The 23,009-nt window shown below is 38.2% G+C and overlaps 1 protein-coding gene across 1 annotated transcript; it reads right to left on the bottom strand.

Annotated features, from left to right (window-relative positions):
• Positions 1-13,188: 13,188 nt before the first annotated feature.
• Positions 13,189-16,826, bottom strand: wbl (endoplasmic reticulum protein 29-like protein wbl). The gene is made up of 2 exons (XM_053788691.2): positions 16,615-16,826; positions 13,189-13,955 (listed from the first exon to the last, which is right to left on the bottom strand). Exons 1-2 carry the CDS (start codon positions 16,753-16,755, stop codon positions 13,329-13,331), a joined length of 768 nt encoding a protein of 255 aa, XP_053644666.2. The 5' UTR covers positions 16,756-16,826; the 3' UTR covers positions 13,189-13,328.
• Between the last annotated feature and the right edge of the window lie 6,183 nt (positions 16,827-23,009).

Here is a 23,009-nt window from a genome sequence, read left to right as displayed (position 1 = left end):
TCACCTTCCTACCCGGAAAAAAAAAACCACCCAAGCCTCATCCCTCGTCTCCTGGAAAAACGTAGACGGCTTACCATAAGAACAAGTCAGTGCATCAATTTTTCCCACTCTACGTTTTGCGTAACTGTCCACATGTACGTGTCAATAACTTACTTTCGACGCTGAATACGTTGAAGAATGAGACACTTACGGAACTTGCACAAGTTAGACAGTCCTCGATGACGCACTGACTTTCTTGGGTTATCCTGGGTGGCTAACCCTCCGGGGTTAAAAATCCGAACGAAATCTTATCTTATCTTATCTCTGTCTTATTAGGATTAGTCTGCCTGAAATGTATAGGCCTGCTAGTGGCCTTCTTTGTAATTAATATTTTATATTATGTAAACCACACATTGTAAACATTGCAGGAAATAAACATTTTCATTATTAATGATTCATTCGCGGTGTCCACATCCAATATTATCGTTATATTCAGGTGGAAGTCCTAAACCCGCAGGGATCATAGAGCCGTGGGAATGGGAGATTTGATCCGAGGATCAGGCTAGCTAAGTGCTACTATATTATCATATTCCCTAGAAAACGCTAAACCAGTATGCCATATAACCTAGTACTAATAAAAATGTTTTTAAGGTTTTTCTAAGTGGACTCTGGTATCTTACAAAGTCGAATCACATATGTAAAATATGGGTAGCATATTCTATGTCTGATTAATAAATTCAAAACAAACGCTAAATCCATATGGACCATACTACTTGTGAAAAATTACTTGGGTGAATTTCACAGGTACAATCCTAAATTAACATTTCACACATAATTGGTGAATAAGTAAGTTTATTCAGGTATACACAAATACAGTTACATATATTATCATACATAGCAGCATATATGTTGACAACCTAAGATAACCCAAAAAAGTCAAAGTGACTTATTTCCACTGGGGGGAGGGGGGAGAACTCTGGCACATTTACAACTACTCCGGCAGTAACAGCCTGGTTGATCAGACCCTGATCCACCACGAGGCCTGGTCTCAGACCGAGCCCCGGGGGCGTAGACCCCCAAAACCCTCTTCAGGTAAGCTCCAGGTACCTGGGAGAGGCAGGTGGGACTTAACGAGTGCGTCACGACACTGTCCCTCCTTCCTGTCCACCTTCTCACCTCCCTAAACTCACATATCTACACCTTAAATTATGTTAACATAAAGTTCTTGAATTTAATAAAGCAAATACCTCAAGCCAGTAACATTGGCTGTATTAAATTTGGTCCTGGACTGTATACAATCAGGATTAATTATTGGACTTGACAAATTTTGTTAGTATCTTATGCATATTACAAAATTCCAATATTATTATTATTATAATCAAAAAGAAGCGCTAAGCCACAAGGGCTATACAGCCAAAAATTCCAATAATCAAAAAAAAAAAAAAAAAAAAAAAAAAAAAAGTTACATAATTTTAATTACAAAAATAAAAGGAAATACATCATACCAAATTATGGTCTTGATAATATGTCTTAACGCCTACCTATAGATACGCAACTAATACTGGCCGATAACTAGTTACATTACCTGCAGCCGATAACTAGTTACATTACCCGCAGCCGATAACTAGTTACATTACCTGCAGCCGATAACTAGTTACATTACCTGCAGCCGATAACTAGCTACATTACCTGCAGCCGATAACTAGTTACATTACCTGCAGCCGATAATTAGTTACATTACCTGCAGCCGATAACTAGTTACATTACCTGTAGCCGATAGCTAGTTACAATACCTGTAGCCGATAACTAGTTACATCACCTGTAGCCGATAACTAGTTACATTACCTGCAGCCGATAACTAGTTACATTACCTGCAGCCGATAACTAGTTACATTACCTGCAGCCGATAACTAGTTACATTACCTGTAGCCGATAACTAGTTACATTACCTGCAGCCGATAACTAGTTACATTACCTGCAGCCGATAACTAGTTACATTACCTGCAGCCGATAACTAGTTACATTACCTGCAGCCGATAATTAGTTACATTACCTGCAGCCGATAACTAGTTACATTACCTGTAGCCGATAGCTAGTTACAATACCTGTAGCCGATAACTAGTTACATCACCTGTAGCCGATAACTAGTTACATTACCTGTAGGTTGTAGCCAATAACTAGTTACATTACCTGTAGCCGATAGCTAGTTACATTACCTGCAGCCGATAACTAGTTACATTACCTGTAGCCGATAACTAGTTACATTACCTGCAGCCGATAACTAGTTACATCACCTGTAGCCGATAACTAGTTACATTACCTGTAGGTTGTAGCCGATAACTAGTTACATTACCTGTAGCCGATAGCTAGTTACATTACCCGCAGCCGATAACTAGTTACATTACCTGTAGCCGATAACTAGTTACATCACCTGTAGCCGATAACTAGTTACATCACCTGTAGCCGATAACTAGTTACATTACCTGGGGCCGATAACTAGTTACATCACCTGTAGCCGATAACTAGTTACATTACCTGTAGGTTGTAGCCGATAACTAGTTACATTACCTGTAGCCGATAGCTAGTTACATTACCTGCAGCCGATAACTAGTTACATTACCTGTAGCCGATAACTAGTTACATTACCTGTAGGTTGTAGCCGATAGCTAGTTACATTACCTGCATCCGATAACTAGTTACATTACCTGCAGCCGATAACTAGTTACATTACCTGTAGGTTGTAGCCGATAGCTAGTTACATTACCTGCATCCGATAACTAGTTACGTTACCTGTAGCCGATAACTGGTTACATTACCTGCAACCGATAACTAGTTACATTACCTGTAGCCGATAACTAGTTACATCACCTGTAGCCGATAACTAGTTACATTACCTGTAGTGAGATTTAATTCACCCTGGGAGGTGTATATTAGAGGTTATGTTTGTCAGGAAACGGGACAAGTGTCTCCTGACGCGGGTCTTCGTTATATGACTCGCATAGTAATAAAATGAGGTTAAATATGCATATTTTTGGTCATGTGACCGAGGCCTTCCACTGGTTTACCACTCCACCACTTTAAAAATCATGGTTATGTTTATAACTATTATTACATTACACATTAGATGATACTTGTTGAGGACGATGTTGATTCTCCAGCAGCAGTTCACGTTTTCATTCGTATCATCTTTATTTTGAGTTTCATTGTATATCTCCATTCTTCCAGATACACGGTAAATTCACTTATTATACACAACACTATATTTAACGATGCTATTTATATGGGCTTAGATTAAACGAGATTAATTCCCCAGAAATTCCTGCTCTTACCTGTATTATTGCGCCATTTTCGTCGATCTTCTTAAGGTTGGGTCTCCCAATACATCTTTTGAATTAATTTAATAACACTTCCAGGTGTGTACTACACTTTCATTATTGAAATATTAATTTCCTCTAAATTACAACATTTTCACTTTATTCAACTCCTTACAAAATATAAGGAAATAATGGAGAATATTAATTCTCATGTCACAGAACATCTTTTAAAAGTCACTGAAGATACATACACAATATCAGTTAACATTATTATCCTCATCAATTCTTACACACAAATTACGGGAAAATTATCAAAATTTTCCTGTGTTAGTTTTCAGTTACTGCACTGTTATTGCCTTATTAATCTTAAGTTTGCCCGAAATGCTCTGCCTATAAAGGGGCTTTAGGCATGTACACCCAACTGTTATACTCCTTTGTACAAACATCATACTAAAATAAAGTTGAAATGTTTATTTATCTGTAAAAATTACAATGTGGGTTTTACATATAAAATATTAATTACAAAGTGTGGTTTACTTACTATAAAAGATTAATTACAAAGGCCACTAGCATGCTTAGGCATTTCGGGCAGCTAATTATAAAAAAATATTATTACTGGCTGGTGATTATTATTATTATAATCAAAAAGAAGCGCTAAGCCACAAGGACTATACAGCACTGGCTGGTGAGAGAGTCAAGCAACTATGTCGTATTATTATTATAATAAAAAAGAAGCGCTAAGCCACAGGGGCTATACAGCAACTATGTCGTAGGATTTTCGTGGTACTTTCCCCTTGATGCAGCCGAGTCACTACTCTATTATATGACGCACCTTTTTTTTTTTTAATAGTGTACTTCAGTTTCTCAAAAGAAAACGGAGCACTGGAGGGGATATGCAGGGTGGATTTCGCTATTTATTGCAAAAAAAAAAAAAAAAGTCGCTGGCTGGCGAAACGTTTCCTTAATAAAGATTCCCAAATGTTGCAAGTGTCCCAAACTCCAATGGAAATACGTCACTGTTTTTTGGGTTATCCTGAGTTCTTTACACGTATGCTGCTATGTATGATAATCTATGTAACTGTATTTGTGTATACCTGAATACGTATACTAAACCATTTATCACACACTGGATATTCCACCTGTGATATGACAGGTTAGGTTTGTCAGGAAACAGGACAAGTGTTTCCTGACGCAGGTCTTAGTCATATGATGATCCCACAGCTGGAGCTTTTGGTCATCTGACCGAGGCCTTCCACTGGCTTACCACTCCACCACTTTAAAAATTAGGGTTATGATTATAACCTTGCCCAAAGCGATACCATTGTCCTACGATGTATATCAGAGATACTACAAGGAACTCAGTGAAATTAAGTCATTTCCTCTGACTTTTTTGGGTTATCCTGGGTAATATACACGTTACAATGTATTATAATTATAGTACCTATACCTAAATAAGCTACACTGCTCAGAGAAGATGGATAGTAAGTAAAGGACCCCATTAGAAATAAAGGACCCCAGTGGAAATAAGTCACTGACTTTTTTGGGGGTTATCCTGGGTTCTTTACACAAACTGCTATGTATGATAATCTATGTAACTGTAGTTGTGTATACCTGGAGAGAATTCTGGGGGTCAACGCCCCCGCAACCCAGTCTGTGACCAGGCCTCATGGTGGATCAAGGCCTGATCAACCAGGCTGTTACTGCTGGCTGCACGCAATCCAACGTACGAACCACAGCCCGGCTGGTCAGGTACCAACTTTAGGTTCTTATCCAGTGTCTGCTTGAAGACAGCCATGGGTCTATTGGTAATCCCCCTTATGTATGCTGGGAGGCAGCTGAACAGTCATGGGCCCCTGACACTTATTGTGTTGACACCCCTGCTTTTCACTGGGGGGGGGGGGATGCTGCATCATCTGCCGACGCTTTTGCTTTCGTAGGGAGTGATTTTCATGTGCAAGTTTGGTACTAACCCCTCTAGGATTTTCCAGGTGCATATAATCATGTATCTTTCCTGCCTGCATTCCAGGGAGTACAGGTTCAGGAACTTCAAGCACTCCCAATAATTGAGGTGTTTTATCTCAGTTATGCGTGCCGTGAAGGTTCTCTGTACATTTTCTAGGTCATCAATTTCACCTGCCTTGAAAGGTGCTGTTAGTGTGCAGCAATATTCCAGCCTAGATAGAACAAGCGACCTGAAGAGTGTCATCATGGGCTTGGCATCCCTAATTTTGAAGGTTCTCATTATCCATCCTGTCAATGTGATCACTCCCAGGGCTTTGACATTAGTTTTTCACTCTATTGTGTGGTTGGAACAAAAAACTAACGTCAAAGACCTGGGAGTGACCTGAATAAACTTACTATGTAGGTACCGGTACACATAAATAATTCCACAAATTATCGTTTGTGTAAAATACCTAGGATAACCCCCCCAAAAAAAAAAGCCAGTGACTTATTTCCACAGGTCCTTGACAGTTTCTTCAAAGGGTGGTTGTAAGTAGTTTGTGGCTCAAGTGGTAGTGTCCTTGGCTCACAAATGAGGGACCAGGATTTGATCTAAGCACAAATGGAAATTTTGAGCATGTTTCCTTATCTTTTACCAATAAGAAAGTATCTGGGTGTTAGACAACTTGTGTGGGTTGCATCCCAAGGAGGTGGTGATCAATGTTTTGTATAGACTAGGTTCTAAAATGAGCTTAGGTTGGTTAACAGCTCTTAGCCTGTCAATTCAACTGTATAAATGATAAAAAAAATAAGGTTATCTTTATGACTTGATTATTAAGGGAGGGTAGCCCCAGTTATTTGGATCAAGACCTTTAGCATCAAATTGCTCCCTGTCCACTCTAAATATGTACTGTTTAGATAGGTTAGTTCATGAACAAAGCATTTCAAGACAAAACTCTAAAATAGGACAAAGTGGAGTGAGGTCTCCATGTGCCGCTTCTAAGATACTGCAGCCTAATGTCTCAGTACCGTATACTGACATATACACCTTTCCAAGTGTACGTATATACATACGATACCCCTGCTTGCAGTTCATACACATCAAGAGAGATTATGTACCTGTCAGAATACAGTAGTATAATAAAGTCAATGAGTGATAATAAATAGTTTTACTTTGGGCCGTCCTACCTTGATGGGGAACAACTGGCATGATGCAAAAAATCTGTTGCTGTACTGAAAGTGTTGGGCGAGGCTGAGACGAGTACAGCAGAGAACACTTGGGTGAGGCTGAGACGAGTACACCAGAGAACATTTGTGGCAAACTTTTACTTAAGTTAGAAGATCTTGATATGCCAATAATGACTTAAAGTTTCATATAAAAAGTCAGGGAATATGCAGAAATGTTGGCGAGGAGATAAAACATGGACAATATAATAAATGGGTTGGATGATGATGATGGGGCCCAGATTACAATACATTACTAGGCAAGAGCGTACAGTGTGTTCTGGGGGTCAATGCCCCTGTGGCCCAGTCCATGACCAGGTCTTGTGTATTACTGGCGTAGATAATATGGAAACGGATTGCAACACACAGTGAACCTTCATATAATGGACCTTGGAAATACGAAACAAAATGTCTTAGGACAACTGCTTCTTATTGTTACCATCATGGCAAAACAACCTCTTCTCTATCCACAAGTGCCATTATTAGCCTTCCACTCTTCCCTATTAATCCAGTGTATCAAGGATTTACTGGTATCCATGGAGAACATTTATAATACAAAAGATATTTGGAAAAATTTCAAGATACTTAGATGTATGTAACTTATTAAACTAATAATTATGAACTGGTTTCTATACGCAGTTAAGGCTGCTGATAAGAGATGTTACCCTTTACAGTACAGACCTATTATTATAGTCATGCGGAAATGCTAAACTCAGAAGAATTTGGAGGTAATCAAGGTTCATTAAAGGATGAGGAAAGCTTCAAGGACCTTTCATGATCAGTATACCCCTTCCCATTAAAGGTAACTAAGTCAATAGAAAAAAAATAAAAATTAATATATTTGTGGCTACACTTAAGTTTAAAAAATGTAGCCATGGCTTTGCAGCTGGGAGTTAGGATTAAGTAGGGAAGTTTCTCTGGGTTTCTCCAGGTTAATTTAGTGTACAATAGGTCAAATTTAACATGCAAAGGCATATACATGTACAATTTTATTCTCATTAAGTTGTGAATAGCCATCAATATTCCTTATTCAAGTAAGATATTTTTTAAATGTATAAATATATAAACATGGAATGTAGTATAGAAAATCCTTCCAAACAAAGATGTCATAACCGAGGTTTAAAATGTAAGAGGTCTTGGTAAGTAAAGATACTGAATAATGTTTAAATGTTTTATCAATTGTTTCTGTCTCAAATGCATTTATGATTTGTATATGTTTCTTGCTTGTGTTGTAGATTAAGATTTTGTGGTAGAAATATGCCAAGAAATGGTATAAAAGACTTTTTCATTGCATTTGGAAATTACAGCAATTAAATTCCATCAGTTGTTTATGGATCAAATGCACCTATGTTTTGTATAGAAATAATCACCTCTGCTGCCTCTAATTCAGTTTAGAGCCATCACTGTATGTGTACCAGAATACATGTATAAATATAATGTGCTTTATAGGCACTACTTGAGATCTTGACTAATAAAGCAATGATCATATACCAAACTAGACATTATAAATTTCTTGTTGCATAATTCTTGAAAATCAGCCAGATAACAAAATTAACTAGACAATATTAAATAATACAAACTAAATTTAATATGATCTAAGGTAGAGTTGGTACAATTACGACCAATTATATTAAGACTATGTTAGTTCTAGCAAGTTTACGTCACTAAATAAATTTTGGTGCAAAGTTACATATTTATATTCTATACGTACAATAAACTCACAAACACAATGCATGCAAAATTTTTAGATTTATTCCCATTTTAGATGATACAAATAGTTACAATAAATTTCGAGAGAATACTGTATTTTATTTTGTGTGCCATATTAATCTGTAGATATGGCCAGTTTGTGGAAAGAAAGAGGAATGTGCTTTGTAAACTGCACAAAATACAGTACTTTATAAACAAAGATGGGAACAAATTATATAAATTTTGATCAGCCTATTAGGAACATAATGTGCGACAACTGTTTTACCAAGTAACTGCTATGGTTCCACCATTATCTTTCATTGTGTGACAACTGTTTTACCAAGTAACTGCTATGGTTCCACCATTATCTTTCATTGTGCGACAACTGTTTTACCAAGTACTAATTGCTACAGTTACACCATTATCTTTCACTGTTAGAAGACCATTTGTCAAAAAGAAAAACACACAAGATTCATTTGTTATTGAAGTAATAAATAAATACACTGCACATAGGAAAGAGAGATTTATGATGATGTTTGGGTCCAATTTGGACCATAGCTAGTTGCACTGAGGCAATTCATGGTTTGTATTCTGTAGTGAGGATCTGCACTACCACCATCTTAAACACAGGTTTTTCCATCTGCATAAGGCATAACTCATTTTACATTACCAATACATCATCCTGATTATACTAAACACATGCAAAAGGGTTACAAAATGGTTACCTTATGCACTACTGCAGTTTGCCTTTGATGACAAGTACCTTTTGAACAACTTACCAGTAAGAGGAAGTAAAGCTGGTTTTGCATAATTATCAGAATAGTGATAAAAATACTTTATTGCTACAAATCCTTCCAAGCTGCCATCACTAACAATTTTTCAGTGGCCTGTAAAATTATAATACAGTAATTTATTAGGAAAATTTAGAAAATTGGAACACCTTCATCCAAAATAATATTCACTAAAATCATTTTGATGGAGTGAATGATGGTGAAAGTTTTTCTTTTTCGGGCCACCCTGCCTTGGTGGGAATCGGCCGGTGTGATAATAAAAAAAAATAATAATAAAATTTAAGAAAACGTAGCTCTAATTAATTTTTCAAAGAGTGTGAATTACAGTGAATTACAAATTTTAAATACTGGTAATGCTAATTTGAAAACAACAGTACAGTGATTATTATTATAATCATAACCAAGCACTAAACCCATAAGAGTCAACAGTACAGTGAAAGTGACCATTAAATTACTTTACTACAGTATTATGCCACTCAATTCTAATTAATAGTGACAACACTTAGCTAGCTTACTACAATAAATGAAGTAAAAAATCTTTTACGTTACAGTAAATGGATTATTATGTACGTACTTTGGTAGTAGGTTGGTAGACAGCAACCACCCAGGGAGGTACTACCGTCCTGCCAAGTGAGTGTAAAACGAAGCCTGTGATTGTTTTACATGATGGTAGGATTGCTGATGTCTTTTGTCTGTCTCATAAATATGCAAGATTACAGGCATGTCTTGCTACTTCTACTTACACTTAGGTCACACTACACATACATGTACACATTTATTTATACACACTCATCTGAGTTTTCTTTGATTTTATCTTAATAGTTCTTGGTCTTATTAATTTTCCTTTTATATCCATGGGGAAGTGGAATAAGAATCTTTCCTCCGTAAGCCATGCGTGTTGTAAAAGTCAACTAAAATGCCGGGAACAATGGGCTAGTAACCCCTTTTCCTGTAAAGATTACTAAAAAGAATAAGAAGAAGAAAATTGTCAAAGTGGGAAGTCTGAATGTGCGTGGATGTTGTGCAGATGATAAGAAAGAGATGATTGTGGATGTTATGAATGAGAAGAAGCTGGATGTCCTGGCTTTAAGTGAAACAAAGCTGAAGGGGGTGGGAGAGTTTCAGTGGAGAGGAATAAATGGGATTAGGTCAGGGGTTTCAAATAGAGTTAGAGCTAAAGAAGGAGTAGCAATAATGTTGAAGGATAAGCTATGGCAGGAAAAGAGGGACTATAAATGTATTAATTCAAGGATTATGTGGAGTAAAATAAAGATTGGATGTGAAAAGTGGGTTATAATAAGCGTGTATGCACCTGGAGAAGAGAGAAGTGTAGAGGAGAGAGAGAGATTTTGGGAAATGTTGAGTGAATGCGTGGGGAGTTTTGAATCAAGTGTGAGAGTAATGGTGGTTGGGGATTTTAATGCTAAAGTGGGTAAAAATGTTATGGAGGGAGTAGTAGGTAAATTTGGGGTGCCAGGGGTAAATGTAAATGGGGAGCCTTTAATTGAGCTATGTGTAGAAAGAAATTTGGTAATAAGTAATACATATTTTATGAAAAAGAGGATAAATAAATATACAAGGTATGATGTAGCACGTAATGAAAGTAGTTTATTAGATTATGTATTGGTGGATAAAAGGTTGATGGGTAGGCTCCAGGATGTACATGTTTATAGAGGGGCAACTGATATATCGGATCATTATTTAGTTGTAGCTACAGTTAGAGTAAGAGGTAGATGGGAAAAGAGGAAGGTGGCAACAACAAGTAAGAGGGAAGTGAAAGTGTATAAACTAAGGGAGGAGGAAGTTCGGGTGAGATATAAGCGACTATTGGCAGAAAGGTGGGCTAGTGCAAAGATGAGTAGTGGGGGGGTTGAAGAGGGTTGGAATAGTTTTAAAAATGCAGTATTAGAATGTGGGGCAGAAGTTTGTGGTTATAGGAGGGTGGGGGCAGGAGGAAAGAGGAGTGATTGGTGGAATGATGAAGTAAAGGGTGTGATAAAAGAGAAAAAGGTAGCTTATGAGAGGTTTTTACAAAGCAGAAGTGTTATAAGAAGAGCAGAGTATATGGAGAGTAAAAGAAAGGTAAAGAGAGTGGTGAGAGAGTGCAAAAGGAGAGCAGATGATAGAGTGGGAGAGGCACTGTCAAGAAATTTTAATGAAAATAAGAAAAAATTTTGGAGTGAGTTAAACAAGTTAAGAAAGCCTAGGGAAAATATGGATTTGTCAGTTAAAAACAGAGTAGGGGAGTTAGTAGATGGGGAGATGGAGGTATTGGGTAGATGGCGAGAATATTTTGAGGAACTTTTAAATGTTAAGGAAGAAACAGAGGCAGTAATTTCATGCACTGGTCAGGGAGGTATACCATCTTTTAGGAGTGAAGAAGAGCAGAATGTAAGTGTGGGGGAGGTACGTGAGGCATTACGTAAAATGAAAGGGGGTAAAGCAGCTGGAACTGATGGGATCATGACAGAAATGTTAAAAGCAGGGGGGGATATAGTGTTGGAGTGGTTGGTACTTTTGTTTAATAAATGTATGAAAGAGGGGAAGGTACCTAGGGATTGGCAGAGAGCATGTATAGTCCCTTTATATAAAGGGAAAGGGGACAAAAGAGACTGTAAAAATTATAGAGGAATAAGCTTACTGAGTATACCAGGAAAAGTGTACGGTAGGGTTATAATTGAAAGAATTAGAGGTAAGACAGAATGTAGGATTGCGGATGAGCAAGGAGGTTTTAGAGTGGGTAGGGGATGTGTAGATCAGGTGTTTACATTGAAGCATATATGTGAACAGTATTTAGATAAAGATAGGGAAGTTTTTATTGCATTTATGGATTTAGAAAAGGCATATGATAGAGTGGATAGAGGAGCAATGTGGCAGATGTTGCAAGTATATGGAATAGGTGGTAAGTTATTAAATGCTGTAAAGAGTTTTTATGAGGATAGTGAGGCTCAGGTTAGGGTGTGTAGAAGAGAGGGAGACTACTTCCCGGTAAAAGTAGGTCTTAGACAGGGATGTGTAATGTCACCATGGTTGTTTAATATATTTATAGATGGGGTTGTAAAGGAAGTAAATGCTAGGGTGTTTGGGAGAGGGGTGGGATTAAATTATGGGGAATCAAATTCAAAATGGGAATTGACACAGTTACTTTTTGCTGATGATACTGTGCTTATGGGAGATTCTAAAGAAAAATTGCAAAGGTTAGTGGATGAGTTTGGGAATGTGTGTAAAGGTAGAAAGTTGAAAGTGAACATAGAAAAGAGTAAGGTGATGAGGGTGTCAAATGATTTAGATAAAGAAAAATTGGATATCAAATTGGGGAGGAGGAGTATGGAAGAAGTGAATGTTTTCAGATACTTGGGAGTTGACGTGTCGGCGGATGGATTTATGAAGGATGAGGTTAATCATAGAATTGATGAGGGAAAAAAGGTGAGTGGTGCGTTGAGGTATATGTGGAGTCAAAAAACGTTATCTATGGAGGCAAAGAAGGAAATGTATGAAAGTATAGTAGTACCAACACTCTTATATGGGTGTGAAGCTTGGGTGGTAAATGCAGCAGCGAGGAGACGGTTGGAGGCAGCGGAGATGTCCTGTTTAAGGGCAATGTGTGGTGTAAATATTATGCAGAAAATTCGGAGTGTGGAAATTAGGAGAAGGTGTGGAGTTAATAAAAGTATTAGTCAGAGGGCAGAAGAGGGGTTGTTGAGGTGGTTTGGTCATTTAGAGAGAATGGATCACAGTAGAATGACATGGAAAGCATATAAATCTATAGGGGAAGGAAGGCGGGGTAGGGGTCGTCCTCGAAAGGGTTGGAGAGAGGGGGTAAAGGAGGTTTTGTGGGTAAGAGGCTTGGACTTCCAGCAAGCGTGCGTGAGCGTGTTAGATAGGAGTGAATGGAGACGAATGGTACTTGGGACCTGACGATCTGTTGGAGTGTGAGCAGGGTAATATTTAGTGAAGGGATTCAGGGAAACCGGTTATTTTCATATAGTCGGACTTGAGTCCTGGAAATGGGAAGTACAATGCCTGCACTTTAAAGGAGGGGTTTGGGATATTGGCAGTTTGGAGGGATATGTTGTGTATCTTTATATGTTTATGCTTCTAGACTGTTGTATTCTGAGCACCTCTGCAAAAACAGTGATAATGTGCGAGTGTGGTGAAAGTTTTGAATGATGATGAAAGTATTTTCTTTTTGGGGATTTTCTTTCTTTTTTGGGTCACCCTGCCTCGGTGGGAGACGGCCGACTTGTTGAAAAAAAAAAAAAAAAAAAAAAAACTTTGAAAACCTAGATTCTTCCATATTTCAAATACATACATGTAAATGGTTTCCTAAGTACCTTCTTGCTAGTGTATTTATAAATGAGTAACAATAAGAGGATCAGCATCTACTTGCTCACAATTCATCACGAGAAAATGATTTAAGAATATTTAGCCTGCCTTGCATCTCTTCCTTTTTCTCCTTTGTGATTCGTCCATTCATAAGACCTTCCACGCGATTTTTCTCAAGACCTATAAATTCTCCACCTTTTTCAAGAACCTTCCTCATTATTTTCACATAAGTTTCTGCAATTTGTTGGTCAGATGGGCTCTTCAGCTTGTCCCATTCATCCTCTGCCTGTCTAAGAAGAGTTTTTTTCTCAACCAGGTTCTCGGTGATCATAAAACGATCAACAATTCGGTCAAATGTTTCAAGGCACCCTTCCAGACCTATGTAAACTTCCGAATGACGACGAATAAATTTTTTCAGTTCTTCAGCATTAAATTCCCCTTCAAAGTCTAAGGGATCATCTTTACCACTGATGAAAAGCTTTACTTTTGGAAAATCTTCCTTGACCACTCCAAATCTTTCAGCAAGATCCATATTTTCCATGTCGCCATAATCTTTGACTCCGACTTCTGCCACAAGAAGCTCCGGTGATCCCCTTCCTGCTGCTGACAGTTTGGTGTATTCCTCGTGTTTCTTGCCATAGGGATAGGCTATGTCAAACTTTACTATGGCAGCATGGAACTTGGGAATAATCTGTCAAATAAAAGAAAGAAAAACCAGTTATATTGTAATCTGAATATAGGGTAGGTATGAGGTACATAATAAAGATATCAAACTAAGGAGTTGCCAGTCACATTATTATTATAGTGTGGCACTAAACCCATGGGGATTATACAGCACCAGTTGGGATTGGGGGGAGGGAAGATTAAGGCATTCAGACTTAATTCAAGAAACTAAGGTACCAGTCACAAGAATGTAAAGTACAGTGGACCCCCGCATAACGATCACCTCCGAATGCGACCAATTATGTAAGTGTATTTATGTAAGTGCGTTTGTACGTGTATGTTTGGGGGTCTGAAATAGACTAATCTACTTCACAATATTCCTTATGGGAACAAATTCGGTCAGTACTGGCACCTGAACATACTTCTGGAGTGAAAAAATATCGTTAACCGGGGGTCCACTGTACATGAAAGAGCTCTAGATAATGAATCATAAAGTGCCTGGGGTAATCAGGATGATCCAACGAAGGAGAGGGTAATTCCAATTCCTTGGAGCAAAAATCCTTTTGCTTCACATAATGCAAGTATGGACAACAGAGATAAGTGATCATTATTCATGTTTATTTCATTCAAGGGGAAGCACTAAACCCACAGGAGTCATACAGCACCTAGGGTAGTGAAAGGTATTCAGACTCATTTTTAGAAATTGCAGCACAGGTCTAATTCCTTAGATCAAGAGCCCCTCACCAGCATCATGGAACCTCCCTTGAGGGGTGTTCTAGTTAAATATTTCTTTTACACACTTCTGTTTCATATTTCTGCTTCTGCAATGATATTTCCATTAAACACAATTTTAATTATTACACTCAAAACTAAGCACTAAACTCACAAGGGTCATACTGACCTGATTTTAAGCATACACAAGCAACAAATAATAGAAAAATTAACCAAGAATAACCCAGACCAATCAATATGGCTTATCAGTAAAATTTATTTTCACTGAGGTTCCATTTGTATGGATTATTATTATTATTATTATAATCAAGGGGAAGCGCTAAACCCGGAGGATTATACAGCGCCTGGGGGAGGGGATGTGGAAGGCATTCAGGCTTAATTTGGGGAATTGGAGCACAGATCCAATTCCCTAAATCAAGAGCCCCTCACCAACATCAAGGAACCTTCCTTGAGGGGTCCATTTGTATGGAAAAAAGTCACGTGTCAACTTTCTTCGGCTGATGGCTCAAGTGGTAGCACATTAAGCTTGCATGTGAAGCAAAAGAGTGTCATCCAACACAAGACAGAACTGGCATATGTCCTTACACCTGCTGTTAAGATAAGATTTCTTTCGGATTTTTTAACACCGGAGGGTTAGCCACCCAGGATAACCCAAGAAAGTCAGTGCGTCATCAAGGACTGTCTGACTTACTTCCATTGGGGTCTTCAATCTTGTTCCCCAGGATGCAACCCACACCAGTCAACTAACACCCAGGTACCTATTTGCTGCTAGGTGAACAGGACAACAAGTGTAAGGAAACGCGTCAGAATGTCTCTGCCCTGCCGGGAATTGAACCCGGGCCCTCCGTGTGTGAAGTGAGAACCTTATTGCCTTATTACTCATAAGTTAGTCTTCAGTTTGCCCAAAATGCTCTGCATATAAAGGGGCTTTTGGCATGTTCACCAAATTGTTACGCTCCTTTCTACAAACATGTATCATGCTAATATAAAATTGTTATTGTTAAGTAGGTAAGAGTAGCTAGGTGTTAGCAGACTGTCGTTGTGGGTCGTATTCTGGGGAAGATGCTCAAAGAACTACAATATCTGGGTTAATAATACAAATAATATTTTTCATCGATTTTACATTCAATAAAACATTTACCGACCACAGGATGGGTATGAGGTGCATAATAATGAGACTATCTGAAGGATGAAAAAGTTTGGATTTCAGTACTTTATAGTTTATGTTGTGGAGAGCACTAAACACTCAGGGATTATAGTGTGCCATGGGCAATAGGAAGCAGATTTAATCCAGAGGGAGGGTTGTTAATTCCTTGGATCAAGAGCCCTCATTAACATCAAGGTACCTACACCAATGGAAGTCAGTGTCTGCAGCATTAGTTATTAGGTTTGATCCAAGGAAGGGGACATCAGATCCAAGCTCTTGGATCAAGAGCCTGACAACAGTGTCTACTGGGAACATTCCTTCATAAGTATTTTAGGCAGAAGTACTAAACCTATAAGGATCATAGTGTAGATGAAAAGTAATCAGGTTTGATCCAAGGACGGAGAGGACACGTACAATTCCTGTGTAATACATGTTCTAGATGCATTAAAATTTTCTAGAATCATTGGAAATGTCACTGACTTTTTATCTTCAGTAATTTACACTGTCAGATTATTGTAATTAGTTAAACTTGTGTAAATGTACTAAATAAACTAATGTCCATTAAAGATCAAGGTCCACGTTATTATAATCATGGGGAGCGCTAAACCCGTATTATACAGCGCATGTGTGGGGGGGAATGGAAGGTATTCAGACTAGATTCAAGGAACTGCAGCACAGACCCAATTCCCTAGATCAAGAGCCCCTCACCAACATCAAGGAACCTCCCTTGAGGGGTCGACGTCCACAATTATAATCAAAGTCAGGGGGAGTGAAATCAAGGTCCATAAACAAGGGGAGTGTGGCTCACCTTATCAAAGGTCCATGAATCAAGGGGTGTACAACCCTTGGCATTAATGGCAGTAGTGAGGTGTAGCAGGAGAAATAATGTCAGCAGTGTCACTACTGTATGACAACACATTACAGGAATATTACACCACAATAAAGCCATAATAGAGCGCCAGGCTGAGGCTCAGCCGTCGTCTGCTACACAACAACAGGAATCTTCACATTCATCTCTCACACAAAAAATAACTTTGAATCCTAATCTAATTTTAATATTTAAATAATTTTGGATTACATTAATAATCAACAAATAAATCTACATTTCTTAAAAGTAAACCTGTTGAAAAATAAAGTAACTTTTAACGCTTTATTGAAAGTTCCTGATTAGATAAAACATTTATAATAATTTACATTATTTATAAATTTACATTATTTATAAATTATTTAATACTTAAATAATTTTGAATTACATTAGTAATCAACAAATAAATATACATTTCTTAAAAGTTGAAAAAAATAAAGTAACTTTTAACGCTTTATTGAAAGTTCGTGATTAAACAAAACATTTATATTAATTTACATTATTTATAATTTTTATGACATATTTAATAAATAAATAACTAAATAAATCTACATTCCCTAAAAGTAGACGTGTTACAAAATTAGGTGACATTTATTTTACGCATTATTGAAAGCCTTTGATTAGGCAGAACATTTACATATTTCTAATAGGAATATTTTATTGCATAATATGGTACAGAAGATTTAAGAGATACATTGTTGATATAAAGGTGGCATATACGGTACATGTTGTTACGTGTGTATCACCGATTATAAGGCGAAAATCTCATCCAGCTCCTCAGAGCTGGGGCGTGTGCCCAAAATACAGCAGGCATTACCCCTTTGAACAGCCGCACTGAGCCGCTGGAACAGAAAACTAGCTGCCCTGGGATCCCTAGTTACCCTGATGAGTCTTTTTCCCAGCTCCTTAAGGAATTTAGATGCACTCTTTCCCCATGAGCCAAGGGTCTCTGAGCCTATGGGAACAAACATATAATGATGGGCAAGTTCTCCATATTTTCTAGACTTTTGGGACTCCCTGAAGCTGGCAGCTGCCCCTCCTTCCTCCCTGGTGTACTGGAGATAGGTATCAGCCAAGGTAGATGCACATGTATAGTCCCACACCACCTGCTTTCCATCTGTCCAGGCTTGAAGGGTGATACCATCTGGACGCTTCTGGCTGCCATCAGATCTGCATAGTTGGGTTGGCTCCCTTACTGCTGGGCATCCAGCTGTTGTGAGGCTCCTCTTGATAATGTTATTAACCTCCTCATGTCTTGCAATCTTTCCCTCGGATTTACGGCACACAAGACCATGGTACCCGAATCGGTCTGCTGCTTCACTGCCACAAATACACCTGTGTTCGGCGAGAATAGGGGCGGCAAGTCGAAGGGCAACACCGATGCGGATGGTCTGTGGGTCGAGACGTGTGCCAAGGCTGGAGTTGGGAACAGCCAACAGAAAGTCCCCAGCATGAGGGGCTCTCACTGCCAGGAGGCGGGCTCTATCCTTCCCTGACACACTCTGAAGCATTGTTGAGGCAATATTTTCCACTATTGGACCATCCCAGTGCGATTGTTTGTAGTTGTTGGGGGGAGCAGGTCTGGCTCCAGAGCCCGTTAGATTATCCCAGATCATTGCTCCGTCAATGAATTTTTGGTCCTGGACTCCTACCTTGTCCCTAAGATGTTCAGGGAGAATCGCTGCTACAAGCTCTCTGGATGCAATACACGAGGACAGAAAAGCAGGTAACGCAATCTGTGATGACTTGCGGACACCAATGCCTCCTAGTCTGACTGGAAGTGTAGCTTGGTTCCACTGCCCGTCTTCTAGAGTAAGGTTAAGTACTTTCGTAAAAATCTGCCTCAGAATACTGTCATATTCGTGCAGAATAGGGTTATCATATGAAGGTGCACATCTTAGGAAATATGTCAACCTGGGCAGACTCAAGCACTTTGTGAGAAGGTACAAGGCATCGTGGGTGTCCAGATTGCCTATTCGTTGTTCCATTCTCCTTAACTCTTCCAATTTCTTCCTGAGAATTGTGTCAATGGCATTGCTTCCCAGAGGTGCTCCTAGCAAGACACTATTTGTGGGGGCAATGACTGCTGCTCCTGGTAGTTTTGCTCTCACTGCATTTATCACTTGTTGACTGACTGAGATGATTTCACATTTGGATGGATTCAGGATGAGACCCATTTCCTGTCCCCGTGTCATTACCTGTGTAAGGTCATGTAGGAGGGACTCTTTTGTACCTGCTAGTGTGCCATCATCTAGGAACCAGATGTTTAGCTCGCTGGTCAGTCTGACTGTGATTTCCCTAACTGCTATACAGAAGAGAAATGGTGCAAGAGGATCTCCTTGTTGGACACCCTCCGATGATGTAATTTCATGCTCTCCAAAGAGAAGCATTGATTCCTTGCTATACCCGGCTGAAACAAAAGGGAAGAGACCAGGGAAATGTTCTTGTACTGCTGCTAATACCACGTCTCTTTTCAGGAGATTGAACGCATTCTTGAAATCTAATTTTACCACTGCATTGTCCTCAGGCAGGTTGTTGATATATGCACTTGTTGCATGAACCGCTGCTTCACTTCCTTGAGAGACCCCAAAGCCAAGCTGGTTTGGTTGAAGCATCATGGCTGCCTGTGCACGAATACTTCGGACAGCAGCTTTGGATACGAGGCGGCGTAAGGTGTTGCCTACTGCAATTGGCCGAATTCCTCCATCCTTCTTTTTAAGTGCACAAAGTGTTGCACCAAAAAAGAAAGGTCTAATTTCATCAGGGATCAGACCAGCCAAGGAATTGTTGACGAACCTTGTGATCTCTGAAAGCAGTGTCTCTAATTATTTTTATTTAGGGAGAAGCCCTAAACCCGTAAGTCATGCAGCGCCTGGAGGGTGACCTAAAGGGATTTACTAACCAAATTCTTATTATTCATTTTAAATAAAACGCAATGGAAATAACAAAGACCCCAATGGAAATAAGTCACTTTGACTGACCTTTTTGGGTTATTCTAAGTAATATAGACATGTTAATATATATGATAATTGTACTTATGTGTACCTGTACCTAATTAAACTTAATCATGTTCTCTCGGAACTTTTTGGGTGTTCAGTAGTACATATATGATATATACACCGTATATTACTATATGTATACCGTATCTCAGTGTATATACATTGTATATGCATTATATAATGTATATACAATATATAATGTATATACACTTTACAATGTACGTATATACACTTTACAATGTACGTATATACACTGTACAATGTATATACACTAGACAATATATATACACTACAATATATGTATATACACTATATACAATGTATACACACTGTACGTATATACACTATATATACAAAGTACAATGTATATACACTATATATACAAAGTACAATGTATATACACTATACATACACAACTACCTCAAGTCTTACCTCAGCAACAGAAGCCAATATGTGCACACAAATGGGGCAAACTTCCGCACAACCAATTACAGTTGGTGTCCCACAGGGAAGTGTCCTTGGCCCTCTTCTCTTTCTCCTATACATAAATGACCTACCAAATGCTTCGCAATTACTCAAACTCACTATTTGCAGATGACACTACATACGTCTTCTCTCACCCGAGCCCAGTCACGCTAGCCAATACTGTAAATACCGAATTACAGAAAATATCTACCTGGATGAGGACTAACAAACTTACACTAAACATTGACAAAACCTACTTCATTCAGTTTGGTAACAGAGCTACAGATGTCCCTCTTAACATAATGATAAACGGATCACCTATCACAAAGCTAACAGAGGGAAAATTCTTAGGAATCCACCTTGATAATAGACTCAAATTTCATACACATATACAACAAATTTCTAAGAAAATTTCCAAGACTGTAGGCATACTATCGAAGATACGGTACTATGTTCCACAGTCAGCCCTCCTGGCCCTTTATCACTCTTATTTACCCCTATCTCACCTATGGAATTTGTGCATGGGGCTCAACAACAATAAACCATCTCAGACCATTAATTACCCAACAAAAGGCTGCAGTCAGAATGATAATAAATTCTCACTACAGGCAGCACACTCCACCAATATTCAAAACACTAAACTTACTCACCATACAAAACATCCATACTTATTACTGCACCTATTACATACATAGAACACTTAACTCTGATATTAACCCTCCCCTCAAACATCTCCTTACCAACCTCAACAGAACACTTGACCATAACACAAGACAGATCACTGATGTTCCTTGTGTCCATCTCACACTATGCAAAAACTCAATGCACATAAAAGGCCCTAAAATCTGGAATTCATTACCTGTAAATATAAAAGAAACACTACCTGTTTATAAATTCAAGTCTCTTCTCAAAGATCACTTACTTACCCAAAACCAAATACTGAATAACTGAACCTTATAAATTGTATATCTTAAATGTTTCTCACAATTATATTACATAAATGTTAAACCTAAGACCCAATCTAACTTTGTTATTTTTTAAATACACTACCTAACAGAATACTCCATTCTACTGAATGTACAGCAATGCATGCAACCATATGACCTGTCTTTGTAATACTCATTTGTGCTTTATTGTTATCTGTTTACAATAATGTTTTATCACTGATTACATCATTGCTTAGTTAATCTTAAGTTAATTTTAAGCCAGCCCGTAATGCTATGCATACAAGTGGCTTTGGCATGCTGCTCTTACCTGTATTTCTTTGTACCTCTGTATGTATGTTCAAATTATTAAATAAATAAATAAATAAATAAAATGTATATACACTATATACACAATACAATGTATATACACTATATACAATGTATATATGCACATGGAGTCCACCTCTGGTGCAAACTGTAGGGCCCACAGCCTCAGAGAAGTGGACAAAAAGGCTTTGAGAAATATTTGGATTTCTTGCTGAAGCCATTTGACTGTTCTCCTTCCCCTACCATCCTATCTAATCACTGACAATATTTGTATTACTTTATACTATGAGAGCAATCAGTCATCTTACTGTGATGTTAGCATCCTTCAGGAAAGACAATAAATGAATGATGGTGGATGTGCTTCCTCTTTTTTGTTAAGATGGCTGGTGTTAAAAAATGAATTTGAAATCATGATTCATGAAAGTGTGATAAGACGATTGCAAACAAAACAAGGATGGGTGAGACTTGCCATGGGTTCAAGCCCCACCCATTTTTTGATGAATTTGTAATGTACAAATTTTGACGTATAGTTATACGTACATAGAATAATTCAGTGGCACATAATAACACATTTTTTGTATTTATTAACACATCGGCTGATTCCCACCAAGGCAGGGTGGCCCGAAAAAGAAAAACTTTCATTATCATTCACTCCATCACTGTCTTGCCAGAGGGGTACTTTACAGTTATAAAACTGCAACATTAACACCTGTCCTTCAGAGTGCAGACACTGTACTTCCCATCTCTAGGACTCAAGTCCGGCCTGCTGGTTTCCCTGAATCTCTTCATAAATGTTACCTTGCTCACACTCCAACAGCACGTCAAGTATTAAAAACCATTTGTATTATAAACACACATATTCTGATAATTAGAATGAAAATTTTCAGCCAGATTTTAGCAAAATATAAATTAATGATGGTATACTTGTCACTGGAAAAGAATCCTTCTCCTGTAAACCATGTGTGTCATAAGAGGTGATTTAAAATACTGGAAGCAAGGGGCTAGTAACCCCTTCTTCTGTATATACATGTACAGCCTCTCCTCACTTAGCAACGTACTCGTTTACCGACACCTTGGACTTACAATGGGCTCTGATCAGTATTCATACCTAAATAATGTATATTTCTTCTATTCTGTTTATTTCAATATACAGTACACTACTGTATAAACATTTAAAAATATACCAGAAATGTTATAAATGGTGCAAAAGTAATATTAAAACAATATCAAAGATGGTTGAGACAAACTCATAACCATTATAGTATGCTCCTCACTTAGTGAAGAATTAGTTTACCAACGTGGTCTTAGGAATTATTATTATAATCAAAAAGCGCTAAGCCACAAGGGCTATACAGCAGGTCTTAGGAATGGAACTCCATCGCTAAGTGAGGAGAGGCTGTACTACTATATGTTAAAAGAAAAACTTTTGTTTTTCTTTTTAAGTCACCCTGGCTCAGTGGGAGATGCCCGGTGGGTTGAAAAAAAAAATTCCTTTCATGCCTTAGATGCAGGTCTCATTATTACTTATTTAAATACAAATACAAATACTTTCTTTTCTGCAGTATACAGGTAATGTAGTTTAGATATAATAAAACATTGTTAGGCACAAAAGAAAGCCACT

This window comes from Cherax quadricarinatus, chromosome 89 (genome assembly GCF_038502225.1).
Source record: "Cherax quadricarinatus isolate ZL_2023a chromosome 89, ASM3850222v1, whole genome shotgun sequence".
Taxonomy (NCBI): Eukaryota; Metazoa; Arthropoda; class Malacostraca; order Decapoda; family Parastacidae; genus Cherax; species Cherax quadricarinatus.
Note: the sequence above shows the minus strand (reverse complement) of the source record. Positions and strands in the feature narration are given on the sequence as shown.